Below are 25,709 nucleotides of genomic sequence, written 5' to 3'. Positions count from 1 at the left end.
TTCATCAATCTTAACGTTTCAAGCTTTCAAATTTCAATATATAACATTTATCATAATTGATCACCAAAGTTGTACTTGTAAGCTAATTGTAACCATTACAACAAAGAATATCTAACATGAATTGAAACAACTTTCAACTTTCACGAAGCATCCTATTCATAATGCATTACCAATGAGTTATAATTTCTAACCTTAAACTTCAAACTTAAATTGTCACATGTTGTTTACAAAAAATATCATAATAAATATGAAAGGGTCAACAATTATTAAAAGTTAAAACTACTAGAAACTAGAAAAGACAAGTAAATCTATCATTTACAACTTCCTCTTGTCGCCACGAATAATGTCTAATTTCTGAGCAGGTCGTGTTGGTCTTCTAGGAGTCTCCTCCCGCACAGTCCCATGACCAGAACCAGAAGGCACATGCCCTCCAAGTGAGGATGTACATGGAGGCAGTGATAGCAAAGGAACAAGACTTGGAACTCGAGCATTGCTATTGGATGGTGGGGGTGGCATGGTTGTTGTTGCTTCATCTTCATCTCTCATAAGTTCTGCTTCCATTTCTTCAAGATGTATAGTGCCATCCTCCAAATTATCGTCCATCGGGAGGTTGTCCCAAATTTTATAGCTTGGATTCTCATAAGCTCCAACATCTCTTTGCAGAAGAAGTATTTACAACCTGTGAGAGAACTTTTTTTGCCAATTTTGGCAAAAGTCCCATGCCGCCATATGCTTCCCACCATGTGAGAGCATCAGATCTGTCTCTCTTACATTGCATGCAAAGAACCAAACAAACCAGTGCAATTGAAGTATCTGCCTAATTCAAGACGCAGATTAGCACACTCCTCCTTGTCAGGTACCAACTTGTCTAATGCTTGCATAGATCCTCCTATAGATACCTCTGGATTTGTATGGGGTTTGACACTAACACCACCATGCAGATTAGCACACTCCTCCCTGTCAGGTACCAACTTGTCTAATGCTTGCATATATCCTCCTGTAGATACCTCTGGATCTGTGTGGGGTTTGACACTAACCCCACACCCTGGTGCAGGTTGGCCCAACCAATATGGAGAGTGGTATTTTGGCATAAGTATATACGCCAAGGCATGTAGTGCAACATTAAGTTTATTCCACCATGTACACACACAATTGTGAATCAATGTATACAAGTTGGGATCATCTTTCAGAACAATATCTTTTATTTGCCCCAACATGGTATGCATCTGCTCATACACCTCCCCAATCATTGGTTTATCTGTATCTGCAAAACGGATCATGTGATAAATGGGCTTGGTGAATTCCAATACTTGCCTCACACGTGCTCAAAACTGACCATCAAGAGCGGTCTCGTCCACTTGTTCAAAACCTTGCTTGTCAGTTGCATTTGTAGCCCTTTCCTTTAATATCTACTAGTGTGGACTTGATACCATGATAGCCAATGTCTCTCTTACCTTCAAAGGGCGTCTGAAGGTGAGATAATAGCTAGCAAATCTTGAGTGACTGCAGAAAAGCCCATGGGTATTGCTATGATTTGTAATAAATTTTATTATTTGTTTGCCTCTCTTGTACAAATCCCTGTTTTAAGAAACGGCCGTTTCGAAACCGAAACGGCCGGCTTGATCCGAGTCAGAAGGTTGGAGAGGGACCCGGCCTAGGAAACGGTCCGGTTGGCCGAGTCACTCATGACTCGGCCAACCCGGCCGTTTCCGATATGACTCGGCCGAGTCACAAAGGGACGGCCCAGGCGCGTGAACAACAAACAAATCAACCTTTTTTAATGTATTTTTTAACAGTTTTATGTTTGGTTTGGACCCCAAACAGCTATTTGAATATGGTAAATGATTTTTGGGGTCCATTTCCCCCTCCCAAACCCTATTTAACACACCCAAGTGCTCTCATTCACTCACAACAGTCTTATGCATTTGAGTGAGAGTCTTCTTTGAGAGTTAGTGAGCAGTTCTTGAGCTTGTTTTGGAGCAGCAGTGAGGAGTCTTGGAGGAGCATTGTAGCTGGAGTGAGGAGCTTCTTGGGCAGCCATTTGGAGCAGCATTGAGGAGCTGATTCTTGGAGCAAGCTTGAGGAGGCAGTTTGTGCCTGGAGGTATTTTTTTCCACCTCTATAAATCTGTTTTTGCTTAGTAAATTTTAGGTGCATATCTAGAAAGCTTAGAGAGTGTTTTTTGTCAAATAAATGAACATTGAATCAATGTTTTTTTTTGTCATTTTCAGATTGTTTGCTTTCATTTCCTAGTCAAAAAATGGCACCTAGAGCAAGAGATCTTGCTTGGGCATATGTTGAAATTGTTGATAGTCAAATGCAATGCAAATTTTGCCATAGGAAAATTAAGGAAGGTCCTGGGGGCATTAATAGGCTGAAACAACACTTGGCAGGGATTAGAGGCCAAATTACCCCATGTACCTCACCAGAAATTGGGGAGATTAGAAAGAATTTGTTGGCCAGCTTTGAGAAATTTAAAGAAGATAAGGCTAGGCAAAAAGACATACAGGCTGAAATTGGGAGGAAGAGGGAGATACAAAAAATGATGGCTACCAACCCCCACTATGATTTTGAGGGTTCTTCCTCTATCCCTCAAACTGAGGCATCCAACCCTTTCCGATATGTTCCTCCCTCTTTTGCTTCTGTTCAAGATAAGGGAAAGGGTAGAATGAATTTGAAAAAGGGTGATGTGACTATCAAAAGTTATTTCACTCCCTCCTCTCCATCAGATGCACATGGTCCTGAAGTTAGTAAAACTCAAATGCATTACACTTTAGATGACCATTGGAAGAAAGAATTGAGGGAGACTGCTTGTGATTACATAGCTAGATGGTGGTATGATGCTGATATCCCCTTTAATGCTGCTCGTTCACCATATTATGAGCCTATGTTTGATGCCATACATGCTGCTGGAAAAGGCTTCAAAGGCCCTACTATGCATGAGCTAAGGGTGTTTCGTTTGCAGAAAGAAATTCAATCCATTAATGAGTATTTGCAAGAGTTCAGGGACTCATGGGCAAGAACAGGGTGTACCATCATGTCAGATGGATGGACTGATCAAAGAAACCGTACCATCATAAACTTTCTTGTCTTCTGCCCACAGGGAACCATGTTTTTAAAATCAGTTGATGCATCTAATAAGTTATAAGATGGCCACTTGTTGTTTCAACTATTGGATCAGGTTGTTGAGGAGGTGGGGGTGGCTAATGTTGTTCAAATCATCACAGATAATGCCTCTAACTATGTTCTTGCTGGTAAACTGTTAGAGTAAAAACACAAGACCATATTTTGGACCCCATGCGCTGCACATTGCATAGACCTCATGCTTGAGGATATTGGAAAATTAGATTGGGTGAAAAACACTATTTATCTACAATCATACATTGGTTTTGAGCCTCATGAGGAAACACACTGGGGGCAAGGATATTATTAGGCCTGCCATCACTAGATTTGCTACACATTTTTTGACATTGCAATCTATGCTTTCCCAACATAGAAACTTGCAAAAGATGTTTTCCGGTGATGAATGGAATCAAAGCAATTGGTCTAACAAACCAGAAGGCAAAGAATTGAAAAGGAAAGTCCATGAAGAAACTTTTTGGAGAAAGGCAGCAGAGATTGTGAAGCTTGCTGAGCCACTAGTTAAGGTGTTGCGGTTGGTGGATGGGGAAAGGTTGGCTATGGGCTTCATTTATGAGGCTATGGATCAAGCATAGGAGCAAATAAAGACGGTATACAAGGATAGAGTGGCAAAGTATGGGCCCATTTGGGCAATCATTGATGAAAGATGGAACAATCAACTCCATCGCCTCTGGAGCTGGGTATTTTTTGAACCCACGGTATGATTATAAAGCTAAGGAGTCAGGAGCTTTGAGGGTGGAGGTCAGAGATGGACTGGTTGATTGCATTGAACGCATGATCCCATTGGAGTCTGATCAGCTGGAGATACACCGACATGCCAATATCTTCAGCAGTGCATCAGGTACCTTTGGGAAGAACCTAGCAAAGATTGCAAGAGAAGCAGATGAGCCAGGTAAACAAAAATTTCAGTTTTCAAATTCTTAATAGTTTTACTTTTTTTTTAAAGTTTGTTAAATCGTTTATAATTTGAAAGTTAGATATAATTTATAATTTTGTTGAGCTAACTCATTACACTCCTATGTTTTTTGCAGCACAATGGTGGGAGGCCTTTGGTTGCCATTGTCCTGAATTGCAAAGGTTTGCAATTCGTATTTTGAGTCAAACTTGCAGTGCATCTGGGTGTGAGCGCAATTGGGCTGTCTTTGAGAGGATTCACACAAAGAAGAGAAACCGTTTGGATAAAAAACGGTTAAATGATCTAGTTTTTGTCCAATACAACCTCCGGCTCAGACGAAACCATTTGCTGAACAAAAGACCGGATTCAGACCCCATTGTGTTGGAAGACATTGATCCAACATCAGATTGGGTAGTGGAGAGTTGTCCAGGAGAGTTTGATCCTGATGAGGATCTTGATTTAGATTTAGATCTGGAGACATCAGTTGAACTTGAACATGCTGTTCAACTTCAGCCTATTCAGTTGAATGCAGATCCCAATCCACCAACCTCAGTCTCGCAGCCAGCAGGGACTCCAGTTGTAGGTGCTTCCTCTGCTCAGCCACGACAGAAGCGCAGCCGCATATCTACTCTATCTCAGCTTGCATCTGCTGTAGTTGCACAGCCTGCTAGTGGTACCACTTCTACAGTTGCAGTTGGGGATGATGATGATGAGGAGCCATGGGGCCCCCTGTCTGACTCTGATGATGATGATCCAGAGATTGATCGACGTGATCTTGGCTCTTCTGACAGTAGCTACTAGCCAGTGGCCCAGTAGTACTGTAGTACTAGTACTGGAGTCTGGTCACCGTCACAGTTTACTTTTGTTGTAGAGGCCATTTCTAGCCTCCTTGGTTATGTGTTTTTTGTTTTGAGTCTTCGATCATGTATGACAGTTGACTATGTATTGCCATTGTGTACCATTTTGATATAATGGATTGGTTCATGAGCCTACTTTGATCATATGTTGTCTTCCATCTATATTATAATGCTGTGTGTTTGGAAACATGAATGAAAATCTTTAAAATTATGTTTAAAATCTTTAAAATTATGTTTTTTATAAAAATAAATAAATATTTAATGTATGTTTTACAACGACCGAGTCATTGAAATCGAGCCGGCCGAGTCATTACCGTTTCGGAGTCGGAGTCGATCCTCGACCGAGTCAGAGTCGGAGTCGGAGTCTTAAAACATTGGTACAAATTGTTGACACCTAATCCGAAACGGATGAGGTGAAGCCGGACAGTCATCTAGAAGATGAACTGATCCGTTTTTGTATTTGTATAAATAATAATAGTTGAATGAATAATATCACTAAGTTGTTTTGCGCTCATTAATTTCTGAGCTAACCTGGCCTGACATGGTATCAGAGCACAGGTCCCAGGTTCCAGAAATAGCGTAACTCCTCTGCTGCCTCTGCTCCCTGGCGCACCAGCGCTGCATACGCTCTCTGCTATTCTGAATGGCCTGACATCCCTTCTGACATCGCTGCATACGCTGCGTTGAGGTCCGTTCAAGGAAGAGAAGGTGATGATGCTGTGACCTGCGTTTTTTTGCAACGTATTGAGGCCTGACAACGGTAAGATGACTGCGTTTAATGTATTGAAGACCTGCGTATGGTATATTGAAGACTGCGTTTAATGAATTGAAGACCTGCGTTTAATGTATTTCTTGCAAGGTATTGAGACCTGCGTTTTATGTATTGAGACCTGACAGTGTTGGATTTCACATTTTGTATTATGTGCGAACTAAGCCTGGGATTTGCAGTGACACAATCGACAACACTTCTACGTTGGTCGAAACCAACACTACCTTTCCAGTATTATAGCTGTTCCCGCAGATATTTTTATTCTCTGATCTTTTGGACGTTTTGAGGTAAGTGCCTTCTGGTGCCGATCCTTGCTTCCTGAAAGTCGAGCAATCCGAGATGCCTTCAAAATCCAGGTCGTCGAAAAAGACATGATCTCGTTCATGAGGAATGGGATCTGATGACTCTTGTTTTCTCAGATTTTATCCTTTGGATTAAGTTCTTCACTGTTACTTCAATTCATGCCGTAGGGAGTTTATGATCACCGTCATGCTTTTCAACAAATCCCATCACTGCGTTAATGGTATTGCTGCGTCCTTATTTTAAATAGCTGGTTGCTGCGTTTTCCTTATTGAAGACTGACACATGGTATTGCTGTGTATATTGAAACCTGTGCATTGAAGACCTGTTATGTTATTGAAACCTGAGTTTATGGTATTGAGCGCCCTTCTTTTTCAAAACAGTGGTATTGGTCTTCCATATCAGCTTTCCCGAGTTTATTAAACAGTGATATACATATGTTTTCATATGAGCGCCTTTGTTGAACAGTGATATACATTGATATATACGTGAGAAATGATATGTATATGAGCGCCTTTTTTGTTTGATATATGTAAGCAGTGAGCGCCCTTTTTGTTCAGCAGTGATATATGTAAGCAGTCATATATATGTGAGCGCTATTTTTTTGTTGAGATATTGATATATGTAAGCAGTGAGCACCCTAGTTTTGTTAAACAGTGATATATATATGAGCAGTGATATATATAATGCATAAGGCAATCATATAAGGAAATTTTTACAGAAGTTTTTGGCAGAGATATTTTGTTACAGTATGCATTCAAGAGAAAGAAGAAGATACTTCAGAGGCAGGGGGGGCAGACACCCTCAAGAAGAAAAGGCAGACTTACATTGCATTCGCTGCAAACAAAAAGGATCTCATGATGCTTCTACATGCAAGCTACCATGGGAAAAGATTGAGCAGAGAAGAAATCAGCAGAAAGGTAAAACTGATGACTCAGACAAAGGTAAAGCACCTGAATCCGCTCACTATATTGAGGCACAATGTAACATTGGAGTAAATGAAGATCTGTTTAATGCTTCACTTACTTCTTCGAAAAATGACTGGTTGCTTGATTCAGGAGCAACCTGTCATATGACTCATAGGAAAGATTTTTTGAAGATTTCACTGATAATGTTGATGGAGCAGTATACTTTGCAGATCAGTCAAAAATCAAGCCATCAGGGCTTGGCACAGTCAGGCTTAAACTGCCTGGTCTTCCAGACTTTCTTCTGGATCATGTTCTATATCTCCCACAGCTCAAGAGAAACTTGCTGTCCCTGGTCCACATCCGCCAGCAAGGTCACTCCATTCATATGTTTGATGGAAATCTTGAGGTAAGAAAGGCATCTGACCATTCACTTGTCATGAGGGGTATAGAAGAAGAAAGACTTCTTAAACTGCAAGGAACCTCTGCTCATGCACAACATTTTTCATATATTTCTCATCATGATGAAGGTACACTTCCATCAAGTTTATTATGGCATGCTAGATTTGGACATCTAAACTATGATAGTCTCCGCTTGTTGAAGAAAAATGGTGTTGCTGGTTTGCCTACAATTCCTAGAAAACATAAACAATGTGATGCTTGCATTCTAGGAAAGCATAGCAAACAGTCTTTTCATGATTCACATTCAAGAGCACATAGGAAGCTTGAACTTATTCATTCAGATTTATGTGGTCCAATGCCTGTTCCTTCTGCAAATGGAAATAAGTATATCATGACATTTATTGATGATTACACCAGAATGTGTTGGGTTTATTTATTGAAGAACAAATCTGATGCTTTTCAAACATTCAAGAATTTTCATAAGTGGATTGAAAATGATGCACAATCTCATATTGGGTCTATTCGCACTGATAATGGAAAAGAATATACATCAAATGAATTTGAACACTATCTTCGCCAACATGGGATTAAACATCAAACAACTGTGCCTTATAATCCTCAACAGAATGGTGTAGCTGAAAGAATGAACAGAACAATTTTGAATATGGTACGATCCATGCTTTTCTTCAAAAATGTAAAGACAATGTTTTGGGCTGATGCTGTTCTATGTGCTGCATATATAAAGAATAGATGTCCATCTAGTGCTATAAGAAACAAGACTCCTTATGAATTGTGGTATGGACATGTTCCTTCGGTAAAACATCTCAGGATATTTGGTTCCACCTGTTATGCTTTAATACCAAAGGTACATAGAAACAAACTTGGTGCTAGAAGTCGTAAGTGTATCTTCCTGGGGTATTCAAACACATCTAAAGCATACCGCCTTTATGATGAAGTAAATAAAAAGTTTGTTTTATCTAGAGATGTCATTTTTCTTGAATCATCCAAATCTGACAGTGTTGTTGAGCGGCAACTTGATCGCTTGGATAGATTCACAAAACCAAAATCATTTCAAGAGTTTGATAATTAGATTCCACATCTTGAAGGGGGGATTCCTATACTAGATCAACATGTGGAATCTTCTTCTGAAGAACAATCTCCCCTGCATGACACTCCAACAACGGATGATGCTTTAAGTGATGTAATTGATAGAATTGGGAGACTCAATCTTGATTCAGACCCAACTCCATCAACAGAACAGCCTGGACCATCTCAGAAAGGTCCTCCAAAGTGGCTAACAAAGACACTTGAAAGTGTTCATCCTGATGAAATTGGAAAAACAGGAACCAGAAATTCAAACCGACAAGATGGAGGTGATGTAGATAACTCTAATTCACCTGTTGATATGGATGTTACTTATGATTGTGAATTGAACTTGTCTACAGATTTTGAACCAACTTCCTTCAAAGAAGCTGCTTCTCATGATGAATGGAAAGAAGCGATGCAGAAGGAGTATGATGCCCTCATAAAGAATGGCACTTGGAAGCTGGTTGATCCTCCATTTGGAACCAAACCAATTGGCTGCAAGTGGGTCTACAAGAACAAGTACAAAGCTGATGGCTCACTTGACAAGCACAAAGCTAGGCTTGTGGCAAAATGTTTTGCACAGAAGGAAGGGGTCGATTATGAGGAAACTTTTGCTCCCACAGCAAAATGGGCCACCATCCGGACACTCTTTGCACTCGCTGCTCAGAACGGTTGGAAAGTCCATCAAATGGATGTAAAAACTGCATTCTTGAATGGAGATCTAAAAGAGAATGTTTTTATGTCCCAGCCTGAAGGATTTGCTGTGAAAGGACATGAACACAAAGTATGCAAACTTGTGAAGTCCTCGTATGGCCTCAAACAAGCACCACGAGCCTGGTATGAAAAACTAACTGAGCATCTTCTGAAACTCAACTTCAAACATTTTGATCTTGATGATGCAACTTTATTTGTCAAGAAAGTTGGCAAAACAGTTGTATATCTTGTGGTATATGTAGATGATCTTTTAATGACAGGGAACAATGAAAGTTATATTGCATCCATAAAGAAAGAATTAGGAAATTTTTTTGAAATGACTGATTTGGGCTATGTTCATTACTATCTTGGCATTGAAGTAACCCAACATCCAAAGTCCATATTTCTTTCTCAAAAGAAATACATTGGAGATTTGTTAAACAGATTTGGCATGACAGAGTGCAATCCCCTTTCTACTCCAATGGAACAAAACTTGAAGCTCACATCTATTGAAGAAAAAGAATTTGAGGATGCAACAAAGTATAGACAGCTTGTAGGAAGTCTCATCTACCTCACTACTACCAGACCAGACATTTCATTTGCTGTTGGAATCCTCTCAAGGTTTATGCAAAAGCCTTGTGAAGGACATTGGTCTGCTGCAAAAAGAATTCTAAGGTACTTGAAGGGAACTCAAGACCTTGGAATCAAGTATACACAGGTGGACGACTTCAACTTGATTGGATACTCTGATTCAGACTTCGATGGAGACAAAGAAACTGGGGTATCTACTTCAGGATATGCTATGAGTCTTGGATCAGGAGCTGTCTCCTGGAGATCACGCAAACAATCAGTACCAGCAGATTCCACAACAGAAGCAGAATACGTGGCAGCAGCTGAAGCAACGAAAGAAATTGTGTGGCTCAGGAAAATTCTTGAAGATTTGCAAGTAAAACAAATACAATCTACTCCACTCATGATTGATAACACATCTGCAATAAAGTTGGCCAAGAATCCAAAGTTCCATGATCGTACTAAGCACATCAATACTAAATATCATCTGATCCGACATCATGTTGAGGCCAAAACAATCCATCTCCGTCATTGTTCCACAAACGAGCAAATTGCAGACATCTTCACCAAAGCGCTTGGAAGAGAAAAGCTTGAAAGATTCAGAACGATGCTTGGACTCACCAACATCCCTTCAGATTAAGGGGGGGAATGTTGACACCTAATCCGAAACGGATGAGGTGAAGCCGGACAGTCATCTAGAAGATGAACTGATCCGTTTTTGTATTTGTATAAATAATAATAGTTGAATGAATAATATCACTAAGTTGTTTTGCGCTCATTAATTTCTGAGCTAACCTGGCCTGACACAAATCACCAATCCATTGTGTTGTTGGTTTTTGTTCTTCATAATATCATGCATCAAAAGGTTCATTGTGTGAACCAAACACCCATGCCAAAATATGTTGGGGTATTTATCCTCAATAATTGCTCTCGCTGCCTTACAATTAGCAACATTATCAGTGATGACTTCACTGACATTGTATGGCCCAATATGTTCAATTGTTTCAAGTAATGTTTCTGTAGTGTTGATGTCAGTGTTGAACTTCTTTGAGTAATCATATGCTGAAAAAAAGATGCCACCACTAACAGACACAACAAAAACACTTATCAATGGCTTGCCTTTTACATTTTTCCATCCATCAAATACAATGGACACCCCATGCTCAGTCCAAGAATTTGTCATTCTACTCAAAGAATGTGATATTTTTGCTTTTTCATGATCAAGCCCAGTGGTTCTAGCCTTGTCATACCCAGGGCTCTTGTATCCTTTAGGGGCATCATTTATGGTAGAAACCGTTTCATGCCAATGAGGTGAGCGAAGAACATTGAATGGTATCCCACATGCATAGAGAAACTATTAAACTTTTGAATCCACATCATTCCTACGCCCTTCATCAAGAAAATCTGATATGGTTCTACGCCTTACAGAGATGTTTGGTGACTCTGTGCCTCCATATCCACTGCCATGGGAGGATGCTAAAGGAGTTCTTTGTGCATGTTGATGTGATTGTGAGCTTGGTTCAAAGAAACCCTTTGGTATTTTAGATTTGTATTGGGCTTCTAACTCTTCCCTTATGTATTTGGTTCTATCTGTTGTTGACACACCTGCACAAGTTTTGATTCCTATTGCTTTATCTTCATCCCATGGCCTTTTCCCACATAGGTGCCTTCTGACACGGGTGTATGAACCTGTGTAAGTTTTGTTGCAATGGGGCCAGTCAAATTTAGTGGTTCCACCCCCTTTCCCTGCTTCAAGCCTAGAAACATATTTTCACAATGGGGTTTGGTCTTGTTTAGTTTTTTTTTGGTTGAATCATGTTCACTCTCTTCCTCGTCACCAAGGTAATTGCCTCTGGGTTTTTCATCAAATCCACTATAACCCACTTCTTCATCCTCTTCTTCGTGATCAACTCTCCTCCTCCTACTCTCCAACATCATAATAACCTAAAAAAGAACCAAGAAGAAGAAAATGCCAAGCCATATAACCATGATGTTTGAAATTTGAAGTTTTGGTTCTGCAAAAAAATGGAGGAATGGGGGAAATAGAGAAAAATTTTATTTATTTATTTAGCAATGAACATAAAAAAATGCTAGATTAGAGTGTAGATCCTACCTCTTTGGCCTTCAATCTCAAGCTCCAATCTCCCCTTGCAAGCTCCTCAAGCTCCTCTCTCACCAAGCTCCTCTCTCCAAGCTTCAAACTCTCTCTTGCTCCTCTTTCTCTCAATGGATGAAGTGAATAATGGGAGGGGAGAGGGTCTATTTATTTTTTTCCCACTCCCCTTTCCCTCCCTTTCCTCTATCCTCTCCGCTGTCAGCTGTCACCCTCCCTCTCGGCCGTGCGGCCTTTTTTTTTGCCGGAAGGGTGCGTTTTTCCAGAGGCGGAGTGGTTGGGAGTGACAGCGCCGCCTCTGAAAAACACTCTCGGAGCGTACGGGACGGTCAAGGAGCGAACGCTCATGACCGCTCCGGCAAAACTAGGGAGTGTTTTTTTTTTGCCAGGAGCGCGCTCACGACTACCTCCCGCCCGAAGGGCGAATTGGAAGCAGGGACGTGCGGGGGGACATTCCCTTTTCAATAGGTTTTGCAAACTTTTATAGCTTTGTTGAAAACCACTATAAAATAAGTTGGTTTTCTAATGATATTAAATTCATATTTCAGACTAAGAAGGGGATTGAATAGGAATTTATTTAAACAGTTAGTACTCAATCCAATTCACAACTATGTGATTGTTTTCACAATGCTTGGGGTTGGGATGATGGAAGCACTGAACTTGAATGATTCCTCGAAACCCACCTACAATATGTAAAAGCTGAGATGATCCTAAGAAAGAACAAGAAAAATAACCACCAGGATCATCCTTTTAAAACGTTGTATTTTCTGTTGTTTTGACATGGAGGGTGCCTTTTGTAATTTTACCATTGAAAATCCAATATCTAAATCACTAGAAATCCAAAATGAAACCCATCATACAAAACCCATGTTTTGAGTTGCAACTTTGTAAAAAAAATTTAGATTCAATGCATTCCAAAAAAAATGATTGGGAAAAATGATCATATTGTTCAATCATCAATGTCCATGATTGTCAAAACTGAAGCTCTTTGCCTGAATTTTCCCTAAAACCTTCTCAAACATCCCTGAAATCTGTCAAGAAAACCCTTGAAATCTGCCAAAAACATCCTTGAAATCTGTTCAGAACATGCCTGAAATCTGTTTGGAACGTCTTGGGGATGGCTAGCAAGTCCCCAAGTCCCCAAACAGTATTGGGACATTTCCTAAGTGTCCAAAAGTCCTTGGAACGCGGGGACATGGGCTACACATGAGTATTTTTGGGGGGACGGGTCCCTGTGCAAAATAGAAGATATTCCATTTTCCATGGAAGGGGCATTGCTAACCTGTGACATCTCGTCCCATCCTAAGGCTTGTAAGCAAGGATGAGATTGTTGGTACCTTGCCAACCCCAATCAACAATTAGCTCATGAAGAGCAATCATGTCACAAGCGAGATTTGAATGTGTGTGGGGAGGATAACATTTCTCCATTATTATGTAGATGAGAATCATGAATTCTTCTTAGGGTCATAAGGTAATAGGGATGGTTGAAGAGATCCCCTGTATTTCAGGGGATGATAGGGTATGTGAAATGGAGGATCTTTTTGAGTATAAACAAATTAGAAAGTATAAAGAAATTGGTAATTTTTATCATTAAATCATGATGAATCAAAAACAAATATGGCATCCAATTTTGAATTCACATACGTGAATCCTTCTATTATCGGATATGTCGAATGTGGGGATTCGATCTACGGATCCCCAGAATGGATTCAGATTTGGTTGGGTCCACCCAGGATCTGTTTCATAACCAGTTCCTATGCTGATGGAACCAGATCCCTCCACTTTAAAATGGATTTTGGAGTATCATTCATGGATCTTGCAATTTTGGATTTTTGAAAATATGAAAATAAAAAGTTTTCCCTGTCACTTTCTGTTTGTCGAACCTTGGTCTTCATGCTCACTCGTAGCTCAATTGCAAGTTTGCGTTGAACTAATTTACGGGTTCCACCTTGAAATTCATGGCTGGTAAGTCACAGGTTCGAGCTTGAAGGTTAGATTAAATCTTATCTCAAATTATTGAGGATTGATGCATTTTGATTTTAGAAGGCAGAGTTGTCTTTTGTGGTTTATCACAGACCAACAAAAATGAACGAATCAAACTATTCTGATTTGTGTGTAGTGTGTAGTTATAGGAGTAATGTAGACATGGGTACACAATAGGGCAAAGTCAAAGTAGGTACAGTTATTGTGGGAGCTCGAGGACGGTCGACCCCAGTTACATATGTGATGAATCTCGAAGAGGGTCACAGGATGGTGAGTGGGAATCAGTAGCTGGGCAGAATCACACTGGGATGACACAGGGTCAATCTACTGGGCTGCCACTATAACCCTGTATTTTTACACCGATAGCTTGCAATCATGCACTGGGGTTAACCAGGGTATTTGAATCGAGGTGGGAGTGATTTACACTGTTATCCCCAACCACTTGGGCTGGTCCTGATGGGCTCATTTAAATAAATATATTTATTAATATAGTGTTGAGTTCTATATATATGGTCAATCCACTGGGCTGCCACTATAACCCTATATTTTTACGCAGACAGCTTGCAATCGTGCACTGGGGTTAACCAGGGTATTTGAATAGAGGTGGGAGTCATTGACACTGTTAGCCCCAACCACTTGGGCTGGCCCTGATGGGTTGAGTTCTCTTTCTCTGTCTCTGTCTCTGTCTCTGTCTCTATATATATATCTTATGCTTTATATTTATATCACAATTCATAATTTATATATTGAAGTATAAATTAAATTATAAATTTTTATGTATTCATAAAATTTAGTAGTTAAAATTTGATATGTCAATTTATCTAATATATATATTTAATTTTTTTATATAAGATTTATTTTTACAAATTAAAAAAAATTCAATTGGTTAAGAGTTCATCTTCTTCAAAAGGAAACTGGATAACAGCCCAAGATGTGAAGGTATTGGGCAGGAGTGGCATTCTGCCCCTTCACATACCATTAGTGGGCTATTTCAAGTGGACAGGTTCAGTCTAAACTCTAGACATAGTGAAGGAGTTGCATGCTGGGGTCTTGAGATTGTATCAACAGATGTTAATCTGGTAGCCCCCAGTATTGTAATTTTTTTTCCCGATTTGGAATATATATAGTTTGTACCTGTCGTTTCCCCGCTGTATCTGTATACTAGTTCTTCAAAAATCCTATAGATCTGTATTCAGATCTGCATTGTGGCAACTTAGGTGAATCCATACACAAATACACACTACGTTGATAACTGCATTGTGTATACACACTAATGCAATTTTGTGTATTGTAGTGTTAGATATATGATCAATGATCATGGATGATGCAAAAATGAAAACAAAGGAAAAAAAGGAGCAAGCTAGGCTTAAGTGCTAATTTGCTAAATAGTTTGTGCTAGGGATTCTTCTTGTATGCAAATTAAAATTTAGGGTTTTGAGACCAAATAGGGTGTTTGAAAGTACTAGCGGGCCCTTTATATAAAAAGGGTTTTTTTTTTAATATTTGATGCAAAAATCAGGCCCACTGGGTTGAGGGCCGTTTTGGTGTCCCTTAACACAGCGTATGGCATTTGATCCCTGCATTGGACCAGGGGCAACTGAGGGATTTTTTCTGACTGTCCCCTGCATTTTAGGGAATGGCATGTGACATCCCTGAGCTGCCTTGCCTTTCCCAATAGGTGGTGGTGCAGGGGGCATGCACCCAATGCTCAGTGATGCATCCCTTTGGAGCATGAGATTTATTTATTTTATTTTATTTTTATAAAATAAGTGAGGTTAATTTCTTCTTCTAATGATTCATGCATAAAGTTAGATCTACAGATTCAGTCTAGAATATGTAGTGTTGCTATAAGGATCCAGACCCCTAGCCTACAGGGTCCGAGGTGGGAGCAGATCCAAATCCATCCATTGACCTAACAGCACCTATAGCAAATACAGGAGCAAAGGAAGGGTCTTCAGAGAGAAGCTAAACAAATAATTCATCAGTCGCCATTCAACAGAAGTCACCTTTCAACATTCACTTTACGAAATGACCCATGAGCCATTAGCCATAAGCCTCTCACCTTGAGCCATTAGACAGAAGCCTTTAGCCTTTTGCCAGTCGATTTCATACATGCTGTTACTTACGTTGATTCAGCATTTGTCTAATTCCGATGATACTTTATACCTAAAGGCATATTTACAAATACCAGCTACAAGAGGGATGGTAAATAGTAATACCAAGGCTTAAAATACTTTACACGTACAATAAAAATTGTGTGGATATGAAAACTTCAGGGAAAATGTGTCTGTACTTACTATGAAAAATATCATGAAACTCATTTAAGCAAGAAAGGTCTACTTTGAAACTGCAAATTTTCTCTACCCCTTTTACAGTGATAGAAGACACACAGGAGACCTCCCTCCCTTAACTTTTGGCCATGGCCGCCAGCTCCTGTTGCACCACCTGATATTCTCTTTCTGGAATCTGGAGTTATTATTCTTGTACTCATTTGTTTTCATTTAGCTGTCTTCTTTTCTTGTCGGACTAGTTACTTAGGTCGCTATGGCTTAGTTCTTAGGTCAATTTATCCTGACTTATTGCTGATAGCTCAGAACTAAGAGCTACCGTGCCACTCCCATTTTTTATTGCACTGGTGGTACTCTATAAGTCCTCTTGACCTATATTTGTGGTCATTTGTTGGACATAATTATCTTTCTTATCTAACCTGCTATAACGATGTGGAGGCTTTATCAACATGTGCTAACCTGGGATTATATTATATAATAGCTAAGTCACATGCTTTGGGTTAGAGTTTGGGTTTGGCAGTGATTAGGTTCGCTTCGAGTTTGAATATTTAATAAGTCTTGGATGAGGTTTGCTATTAGGTTTGTAAATATAGCATAAAATAGTAAAAAAATCAACACCATTAGCTATAAAAAATGGACTTGGAAACTGCAAGGATAGATTACAACTTTAGCTGTAAGATTAGCTTGAGTGCTATGGACTTGGTCAATGGCCACGAGGTTTGCCGAAACTCAATTTTTTTAGGCTTGCTTGATTTTGAACCTCAAGGTACAAGTTCAGCAAACCTTGTGACAGTATAAAAGAGATCTACCTAGCCTCTAAAAGATATGTAGGGGTTTTGAACCACTCAACCACTGAAGCTAACCCATTAGCTTTACTCATTTGGTTATTTGTCTGCTAAGTTACCAGGATCCGGATACGAATCTGGATCCAGATCCACCAGAATTTTGAAAAGCCATGGTCCAGATACGGTAGAGAAACAACAGGTATTAAGTCCTTGAGGTGGTTGCGTTGCTTTTGTTGAGTGAGGCTTACTATAGTCTACACCACACCAGAAGTTCATCCTGATTACTTTTGTTGAGTGAGGCTTACTATAGTCTACACCACACCAGAAGTTCATCCTGATTACCAACGATCAACAACGATAAAGTTTATAGGTTTCCTGTGCTTGTAAGGTACTTAAATTGCCCCCTGATTTCAACAATTAGGTATTTTCCAATATTTGATATAATTTCCAAGATTATAAGAAAAACTTCTTTCCTTCACTTGCACTGGCTATCTGGCCGACAACTTCTTAATTGCCCCCTGATTTCAACAACTAGGTATTTTCCAATGTTTGATATAATTTCCAAGATTATGAGAACAACTTCTTTCCTTCGCTTTCACTGGCTATCTGCCCAACAACTTCTTTCCTTGCAGCCCTTGCCGAGCGAAGGGCTGTAAGGAAGGAAGAAAAACATGTGGAACTTATATTTAATAATTAATATAATACATTAATTATGGTATAAAAGTTAAATTATAAATGATAAAGAATAATTAAATGATAACTAATAATGTTTTAACTTTTAATACATTAATTAATCTATATGAATTGAATTAATTGGTTTGAAAAACATCAAAGCACTTACTTCATGATACATGTCACATTGCCAAGATTTAAAGAAAAATAAAATTAACTAAATTATAACTTTATTTTAAATTTTTATTGCTATTATCAATTATAAATAGATCTAGTACGAGTTAAACATATACATTTAGAAAAACATGCAACAATATTCTTAACCATGGGGATTCACCCTACTTAACCATGGGGATCTTTAACCTGTAAATAGGCTTTGTTACAATACCATAAGTCAATACCATGACTTACCAATATCACATGCCCAAAAAACCATAACTCATTTGACATGGCACTTATTTATATGTTATTTTTTCTAAATAGTCAATTTAATTAAAAGGGAAGAAAAGGCATAACTACTTTTGAGATGAATCTGAACTTTTTCTCTGTGACTACAACTAAGAATATTCTAAAATATTCTGTGGAGGTTAAGTCTTTACTGTCAACCTAATAATTATTGATAATTAAATTAAATTTTTAGAACCCCTATTCCAAAATAGACATGCCTATTGGCTTAATAATTAAATTATAATATATAAAAGTTTAATATCTCTTGCTATATGTAAGTTATAACAAATTAAACCCATACCTGAGGTCAAATATGTTTAGCTTATGGCCACATTTGGAGTCATCAAACTACTATCAGCCCGAGCCCACCTTACCAAGTATTGAAGCGGCAGACAAGGTTGAGAAGAAAATAAAATATCCTTCCGAATGAAGCCGTTGAGCCAGGTCTTAACATTTCAGTCAGGTCAAAAAAATTTAAAAACAACGACCTGCCTTTGTGCGGTGTGCTCCACCAAACAACCACATGCCAGGATGAATTAATTAATGAAAGGGGTGAGATATACTTTGGAGACAGGAAGGACAAGATTTGGAGACAGGTCAGAATAATGTTGAGACGAGGTTTAGAGTCTAGACATAGGTTGGAAACAGTGTTCCACGGGGACTCGCCCCCACCCCTAGGGGTCTAGTTTCCTCGCTCCCCCGCGCTCCGGGGACTTGGGGACGAGTAGGGGACGTTTCCCCACGCTCCCAAAATGGAGGAAACTCGGGGGGACGTGCCAGGGAAACGTTTCCCTTCCCTGAGGGGACGTTTCCCCACGCTCCCAAAAAAATGGCCTTGCTTATAGTTTATGATTTAATAGACCTAAAGTGGTACAAAGCTACTCATGTTCTATATGGGGATAACGTCTTGTGCTGTCTTTTGGTTTCAACAAGCGTTATTTTAGAGGGTCAGTATCATGGAAATTTGCTGGACCATATAGCACGTACATGAATTTTCCCTTTTAAAACTTCTCCTTTTTTTCTCAAGTGTTGGCTGGATTACAGTGGGGAGATAACTGGAGTGACAGGCAAAGAATATGAGACATTCAGTTTGTGTTTTTAATTTGCATGACATTTGACATACAAAATATGGAAGCAGCACCTATGTCATGTGGGAAATAATTGGGTGGACTATAGACTAACATGCGTTTACTGCAAGCATGACAAAATACTATGGGCAACAAGAAATCTCAGGAACTGTCGTTATATATGAATTTATACAGTTACAAAATTTACACAGAGCACAGTGGCTTAGCTTGAATTCTCAAGTCTGAAAATTATTTTCACCCCTGAAATACACTGCTAGTTTGAAGTTTGAACTGCATGGCATTGCTCTAATAAGGTAAACAAATTATCCATGCCATCGTTGGTCACCCAAGTTGGTTCGCAGATGGTCATCCTGCAGTCAATGTCATTTGATAGTAAACTGTCAAAAACTCTTTCATGTGATCTTCTCATCTCTCCTGGAACTAAAACTCTTCTTTCAGCATATGGTGTACTGTCTATATTATATATAATATAACAAACTTTCTAGCTGTTGGATCCAATACAGCTGGACAACACATTGTGGTTGCCGCTTCTACTGCCAATGCAGTGTTCCTGATCTGTTCATTTACCTTTTCACAGAATTTAGTGGCTACCTTATCAATCTGAAGCTCTCCTTCTGTCTGACCAAAATCTAAATTAGAATTTGACCAAGCTGAATTAGAATTTTAAATTTATTATTTTATATGATATTATAAATTTGGATAATGTCAAATGATATTCATATCAATGATCATGCTTTGCAGCTTTTCAATTCAAATTTCAAACCAAATTGTCATAGTGGACTCAATTAATAAATTATATTTTATATTTATAAATTTTTAAGACCCTGACGCTCCCCCACGTTTCCTAAAAAATGGTAGGGAGCTTTTGCATAGGCCGCTCCCGCGCCCCCTCGCTCCCTCGCCCCCTCGTCCCGGAACCTTGGTGGAACATTGGTTGGAAAGGGAGTTGCTTCAAAGCGTAAATTTCTTTTGGGGTCCTGGTGTGGAGTTGTCTCGGCTGGGATCCATTTCTAGTGACAAAGGATTAGTTTTGTTGGTGGATCCCTCATGCAATTCTAGATCCAGGTCCGGATTTAAAAACCAGATCTTCAGATCCAGCATCAAGATCCCATAAATCCAGTAAGATACATAGTTTTGAAACTCGGAAGTGGTTTTTGGCTCATCTGCCTACCAAACCAGGTTCTGGTTCGGTATAAATAATTAGTCTTAAATTAAAAAAATTATCTTTAAGATTCCAAACCATTAGAGGCAAAATATGCAAAGTTTGCTCATCTATATACCATGTAAGGGGGAATATATCAACACGTCTCTAAGTGCAATACATTACAGCAACAAAATACATAATCGGTGAGGCTCTAGATGGCCTCTAGAGTACAAAAACCATGCCACAAGCTATTGGGCCACTGGCCTAGTACAAATCACTGATCAACATTATCACATATCGATCTCATCACCACTTCAAGAAATGGGATGATCAGAAGAAGCTACATAAACATCATCTGGCTCAGAGACTTTAAACTCCTTGGATTCCTCAACTTTATAATATGATAGGAAAATATTCACATGCCTAACCAAATATTTTGGTTTGAGTGAAGGGTTCATCTCCTCAACCTTATAATATGGTAAGCTTAACATGCCTAACCAATTATTTTGGTTTGAATGAAGGGTACATTTTTGTTAAGGTCACGGCAAAGTTCAACAATCAATGCCACAACATCAGACTCTCAACAATCACTTCCACCAACATCAGAGGAGTTCAACAATCAGTATGATCAACATCAAGGTATATAGAGGGCTTAGTGTTGTTGATTAAATGTCAATCCCATGCCCTAATACATGATATAATTCAATGAAAATGTTGCAATCCTACCAATCCTAAAATCTTTAACTATTAGGTCTGCTAACTTTTGAGTGGTATATGAAATTCTACTTTCTCTATATGAAGTCTGATAAGGTTGGAAATAATTTAACATTACCATTGATTGCCAGCATTGCTAGTGTTTATGGTTTAGGAGTAAGGTTTTTATGGCGTGACCAGGTCAGGATGAGACTGGTTGATCAGACCGGTTTGATACCAAACTGGTCCACAAGTCCAGGTCGTTGGCTGGTTTTACCCCTGGCACTATCCAACTAACCAGTTTGACTGGTTCTGGTTTGGACCAGGCTTGTTTTAAAACTATGCTAACATAGTTTATCTATACTTTGTATTGTTTAAAAAATATTGAATAGGTATTTTGCATTGTGCTCTAAATTATGTATTCCCAAGTCTAATTTGGTGGAATTCCTATTTTTGGTAACAAAAATAATGCTGCAACAAGGGCAGTTTTTGGTGCCCAACTTCAGTTGAAATCATTTTTTTCTTTGGTGGCAAAGTCTTGAATTATTGCTTGACTTCCAATGAATATTACCTTGTGATGAGGAGATTTTAGATACTTCATATATGAATATTAACATAGAGTCCATGCTACGAATATAGTCTTAAAGAATTTTTCTGTGTAATACGAACTTTTCAAGGTTCAAGATGGCTAGTTGAAATAATAAGCTTAAAACAAACCAACTAATTCTCTATCTGAAACAGGACATTGAATTATCAAAGGAGATCAACGAGTCATTCAAACAGTCATCACAGGCAAGGACGAAGCTTCCTTCAGGAATTGAAATGAGTGTGCATGTTTTAACAACTGGGTAAGTTTCAAAATAAGCCACAGATCTTTTTTTTTTTCAAGTGTTTTGGCATTGCACTGAGCTATGCTGTTACAAAACCTTATCTTGCGTGAAAAGCAGAGAAATTTCACATGGTAAGCCATGATAGCTATTTGAATGCGTCTGCAACAGCATATACCTGAGTAATTGATTGATCCACCTGATATTTATTTTTATTTCTCTGTAGGTACTGGCCAACATATCCACCCATGGAAGTAAGACTTCCTCATGAGCTCAATGTATATCAGGTTGAGTGAGCTCTCTTTATAAGATGCCATGAAAGATATGTCTAATACTCATTTATGGCTTGATAAACAATAAGATAATTGTTATTGATATCATAATAGCACACTGGTTAAACTGACTTCTATCTTCTAATATTAGTTTGTTTCTTACGCCTGTAAAAACATATTTTATAATGACAGGATATCTTCAAAGAATTTTATTTGAGTAAATATAGTGGGCGACGTTTAATGTGGCAAAACTCTCTAGGCCACTGTGTTTTGAAAGCCGAATTTCCCAAAGGCAGAAAGGAACTCGCTGTATCACTTTTTCAGGTTATTTTAGATGAATTCATTTTGTAATCTAATACTCAATTTCTTCGCTGTTGGTTGCCATTCCAATGTTAATGATGGCAATATCTTTTTTGGACTGTAGACTGTTGTTCTGATGCTCTTTAACGATACACAAAGGCTGAGCCTTCAGGATATCAAGGATGCAACTGGTATAGAAGACAAAGAACTACGGAGGACTTTGCAGTCACTTGCCTGTGGAAAAGTGAGGGTTCTTCAAAAGGTAACACAGTAAAAGTTCGTGTGCTTCTAGCATGTAGTAGTTAAATGTAACACCAGCAGTCTACTGTAATTCCTTACTTCGTTTGATGGTTAAGCTGAAGTGGGTGTTATTTTTGGATGATCAATGACAGCAACCAAAGGGAAGAGACGTTGAGGATGAGGACCAGTTTGTATTTAATGATGATTTTAATGCTCCTCTTTTCCGGATAAAGGTATCAGTGTTATAATTTTGGTGTATATGTAAAAGATTCAAATCATCTTTTTTCAAAATATTTGCTACTAAACATCCTTTGGGGGTAGGTTAATGCCATCCAAATGAAAGAGACAGTGGAGGAGAATGCAAGTACTACAGAGAGAGTTTTCCAGGATCGTCAGTATCAGGTTCGTGGTGAAATCCCTATTTTTCATCCTTGTTAACCACTAACCAGTGAGCATGGGGGATAGTCATATGACATCCATGTTACTGTGCATTACAGATTGATGCAGCAATAGTGCGTATTATGAAGACCAGAAAAGTACTGAGTCATACACTTCTCATTACTGAGCTCTTTCAACAGGTATGTATAGAAGGGCTGAACATGAATGAGCAAGGAATTGGTATTTCCTATTGAACTAGACTTTTGATGATGGAAATTACCGCAGTTTTATTTAAAATGATTATAAAACTGTTCTATATAATTTTCTTATTACGAAGTGTTTTGACTTTTTAGTAATGGCATGCTTTTCATTATAAGATTGTTTTATTATTGTTTTCTCAGTTTGATGGCCTGCTTTTACTTCCAGTCAATCTAGTACCTGACATAGAGTGCTGACTACTGCCTTTTGGCTATTGACTTTTTTCTTGTAAAAATTCTTTTGCAGTTGAAGTTTCCAATCAAGCCTGCAGATTTGAAGAAAAGGATTGAAAGCCTTATTGATCGTGAGTATCTGGAGAGAGATAAAAGTAACCCTCAAATATACAATTATCTTGCTTAGCGAGCTCTCTTGACAAAGATATCTTGCAAATCAGAATATTGTATCTGGTTGGTTCTGTTATCAGAATGGTGTTAATAGAGGGCTCACCGTAGTTCTCTTCTCTGCATTCTTAACAACCAAAGTAATTGCGGAGAGCATGCTTTGATTGTCACAGAATGCGTTCCAATTATCAGTGAATCATAAAACACTTTTTCATGTTTGTATCGCTTACAACCAATGGATGCCTTACAATTATCAATGAATCATAAAGGACTGTTGTAAAATGCACACTTAAAGCTATTTGAGTTTTGGTTGCTGAATTAGGAACACCATTACTCTGTGAGTCATGATGGGGCATGACTGAAAGGCAAGCATTTTAAAAGTGGGTTCTGAGTGGATGGTGAACACAATCTATAAACAAATTGTGAAGCCTTGTATACAAGGGCCCGTCTTATTCAGTGTACAGAATCGCAGTATATTTTTTCAATGTAAAGCAGAAGGTGGGTTGTATTTTTTGGCACTTCTGTTTTTCTAATTCATATTTCAACTGAGACAAGGAGCGGCATGGCATGTAAGTCTTGGTGCTCAAGTGTGATTTTTTGATGTGTTTATAACTTTATATCACTGGTTACTGGAGGATCCATCTTTTCTGATGTTTTGTCACGTTTTTAATCCGGTAGAATTGTTTACCTGTGTGAACCTTTCAAATGTGTTACCCACTGAAGTACATTTCTGTTTTAAAAATGTCTGTTTATAGAACAGTTCTTAGCAACTTACCTTCAAAATGTCTGGTATGCAATTTTAGCCATTTTCTGCTGTACTAAACATTTAATCTTGGTTGTGCAAGTGGTCCATGTTGCCAGTTCACAGTGGTTGAGATCCTGACTGCATTGAGAAATTATTCTGAAGTTGATGTATATGTTTTATCATCACTTCAGTGGCTACTTCTCTGGAAAGTTATGGGCCTTATGAATAATTGAAACAAGTCTATGATAAACAACAGCGACTTGTTATCTACTGAGATAAAATTTGTGTTCAGTTGTTGATTGTTAGTCAGTTCTTGGTTGGTTAGAAACTGGACAGTAGACTGGTGTCGTTTGGAGGTCAAAATAGGTGTGTTGTCTTAAAATGACCTGAGTTGCAACTTTTTGATTCAGTCCACAAGATTTTCTAATGTGATTTAGAGAAATATCATTCTGCCTTGGGCAGAGGAGGGTGAATGTTCAGAGTAAGGCATTGGCTGTATTGGTTTGTCAGATGCTATAGCCAAATGTGGGAAGAATGTTCGTGCCTTTGTTCCTCAGTTTGATAATTTTCTCAAGAGGTTGCAGTAAAGACACTTCATAAGATAATAGCACTATCTGGCTCTACAGTGATGGTGACTTTTTATTAATTATGCAGTCAAGGTACCCCAGCAGGGGACCATGGCTCCCAGAGTGTGCAACAGGCATTATAGCCCGCGCGATCTCCAAGACATTAACCCTTCAACCTTGCCTCCACACTTTAGTTCAACAATCCTATCTGCATCATTATCCTTTCCTTAATGGGGAACTCTCTCACTCAATCAACAGGGATAACATTCAGACATGATTTTTGTCTTAGAAACAATTTGTCTCAGTGCACACAATGAATCTGGTTCTCTCTCAATACAGACACATATGCACATCGTATCTTTACTTAGACTATTTTCATGGAATTCTCATGAAATCACCTGCCGGTGGACTATTTTCCTGGACATCTCATAGAATCATATGCCGTCCATCTTCACATATTTCATGTATCATATCTCATACATTGCATGGAAATGTTATACCTAATAATGCCTTCTGTTTAAACTCATCTTTATACACATGGAGGGCATTACGTATGGTGTCACAGGCCCTCGGCTTCCTTGGGTATGTCAACGTGGAACTCATTCTCAATCACAAAGATATTAGAGAGGCACTCAAACTCTACAGAATGATGCAGATTAAGTCTTTGTAAATCCCCATGGAGGAATTTCACCATATTCATTGTCATTTCAGCAATTATCTAAAGCAACATATCATACCCAACACAGCAATTCTCCCTTATCATACAAACATCATTTCACAGCCTATCGACCTGATGTCCTTACGCAGGGATCTCAGATAAACAGGTGTCCGTCCATTTCAATGACTTGGTTCATACTTCGTATATAATACCTTGGACCTCTCAATATCATTATTCAAACATCTTCACAAAGACATGGAAGTACAGTCTACTCACAAAATAAAACAGGTGCC

General features: G+C 38.8%; 1 protein-coding gene across 1 annotated transcript in view; it reads left to right on the top strand.

Annotated features, from left to right (window-relative positions):
- Positions 1–23,965, top strand: part of LOC149226378 (cullin-4-like) — an 87,751-nt gene extending 63,786 nt beyond the window's left edge. The window contains exons 10-17 of the mRNA XM_089377473.1: positions 21,573–21,679; positions 21,885–21,945; positions 22,123–22,254; positions 22,355–22,492; positions 22,623–22,703; positions 22,792–22,872; positions 22,968–23,048; positions 23,353–23,965. Coding sequence (XP_089233599.1) covers positions 21,573–21,679; positions 21,885–21,945; positions 22,123–22,254; positions 22,355–22,492; positions 22,623–22,703; positions 22,792–22,872; positions 22,968–23,048; positions 23,353–23,466 — 795 coding nt within the window. The 3' untranslated portion in view covers positions 23,467–23,965. The remainder of the gene's footprint in view (positions 1–21,572; positions 21,680–21,884; positions 21,946–22,122; positions 22,255–22,354; positions 22,493–22,622; positions 22,704–22,791; positions 22,873–22,967; positions 23,049–23,352) is intronic.
- Positions 23,966–25,709: the final 1,744 nt, after the last annotated feature.

Source organism: Pinus tabuliformis, chromosome J (assembly GCF_031772625.1).
Source record: "Pinus tabuliformis cultivar Carrire ecotype Pingquan chromosome J, CPIR1, whole genome shotgun sequence".
Classification (NCBI taxonomy): domain Eukaryota; kingdom Viridiplantae; phylum Streptophyta; class Pinopsida; order Pinales; family Pinaceae; genus Pinus; species Pinus tabuliformis.
The sequence above is the reverse complement of the archived record's forward strand: the minus strand, read 5'-3'. Positions and strand labels throughout refer to the sequence as shown.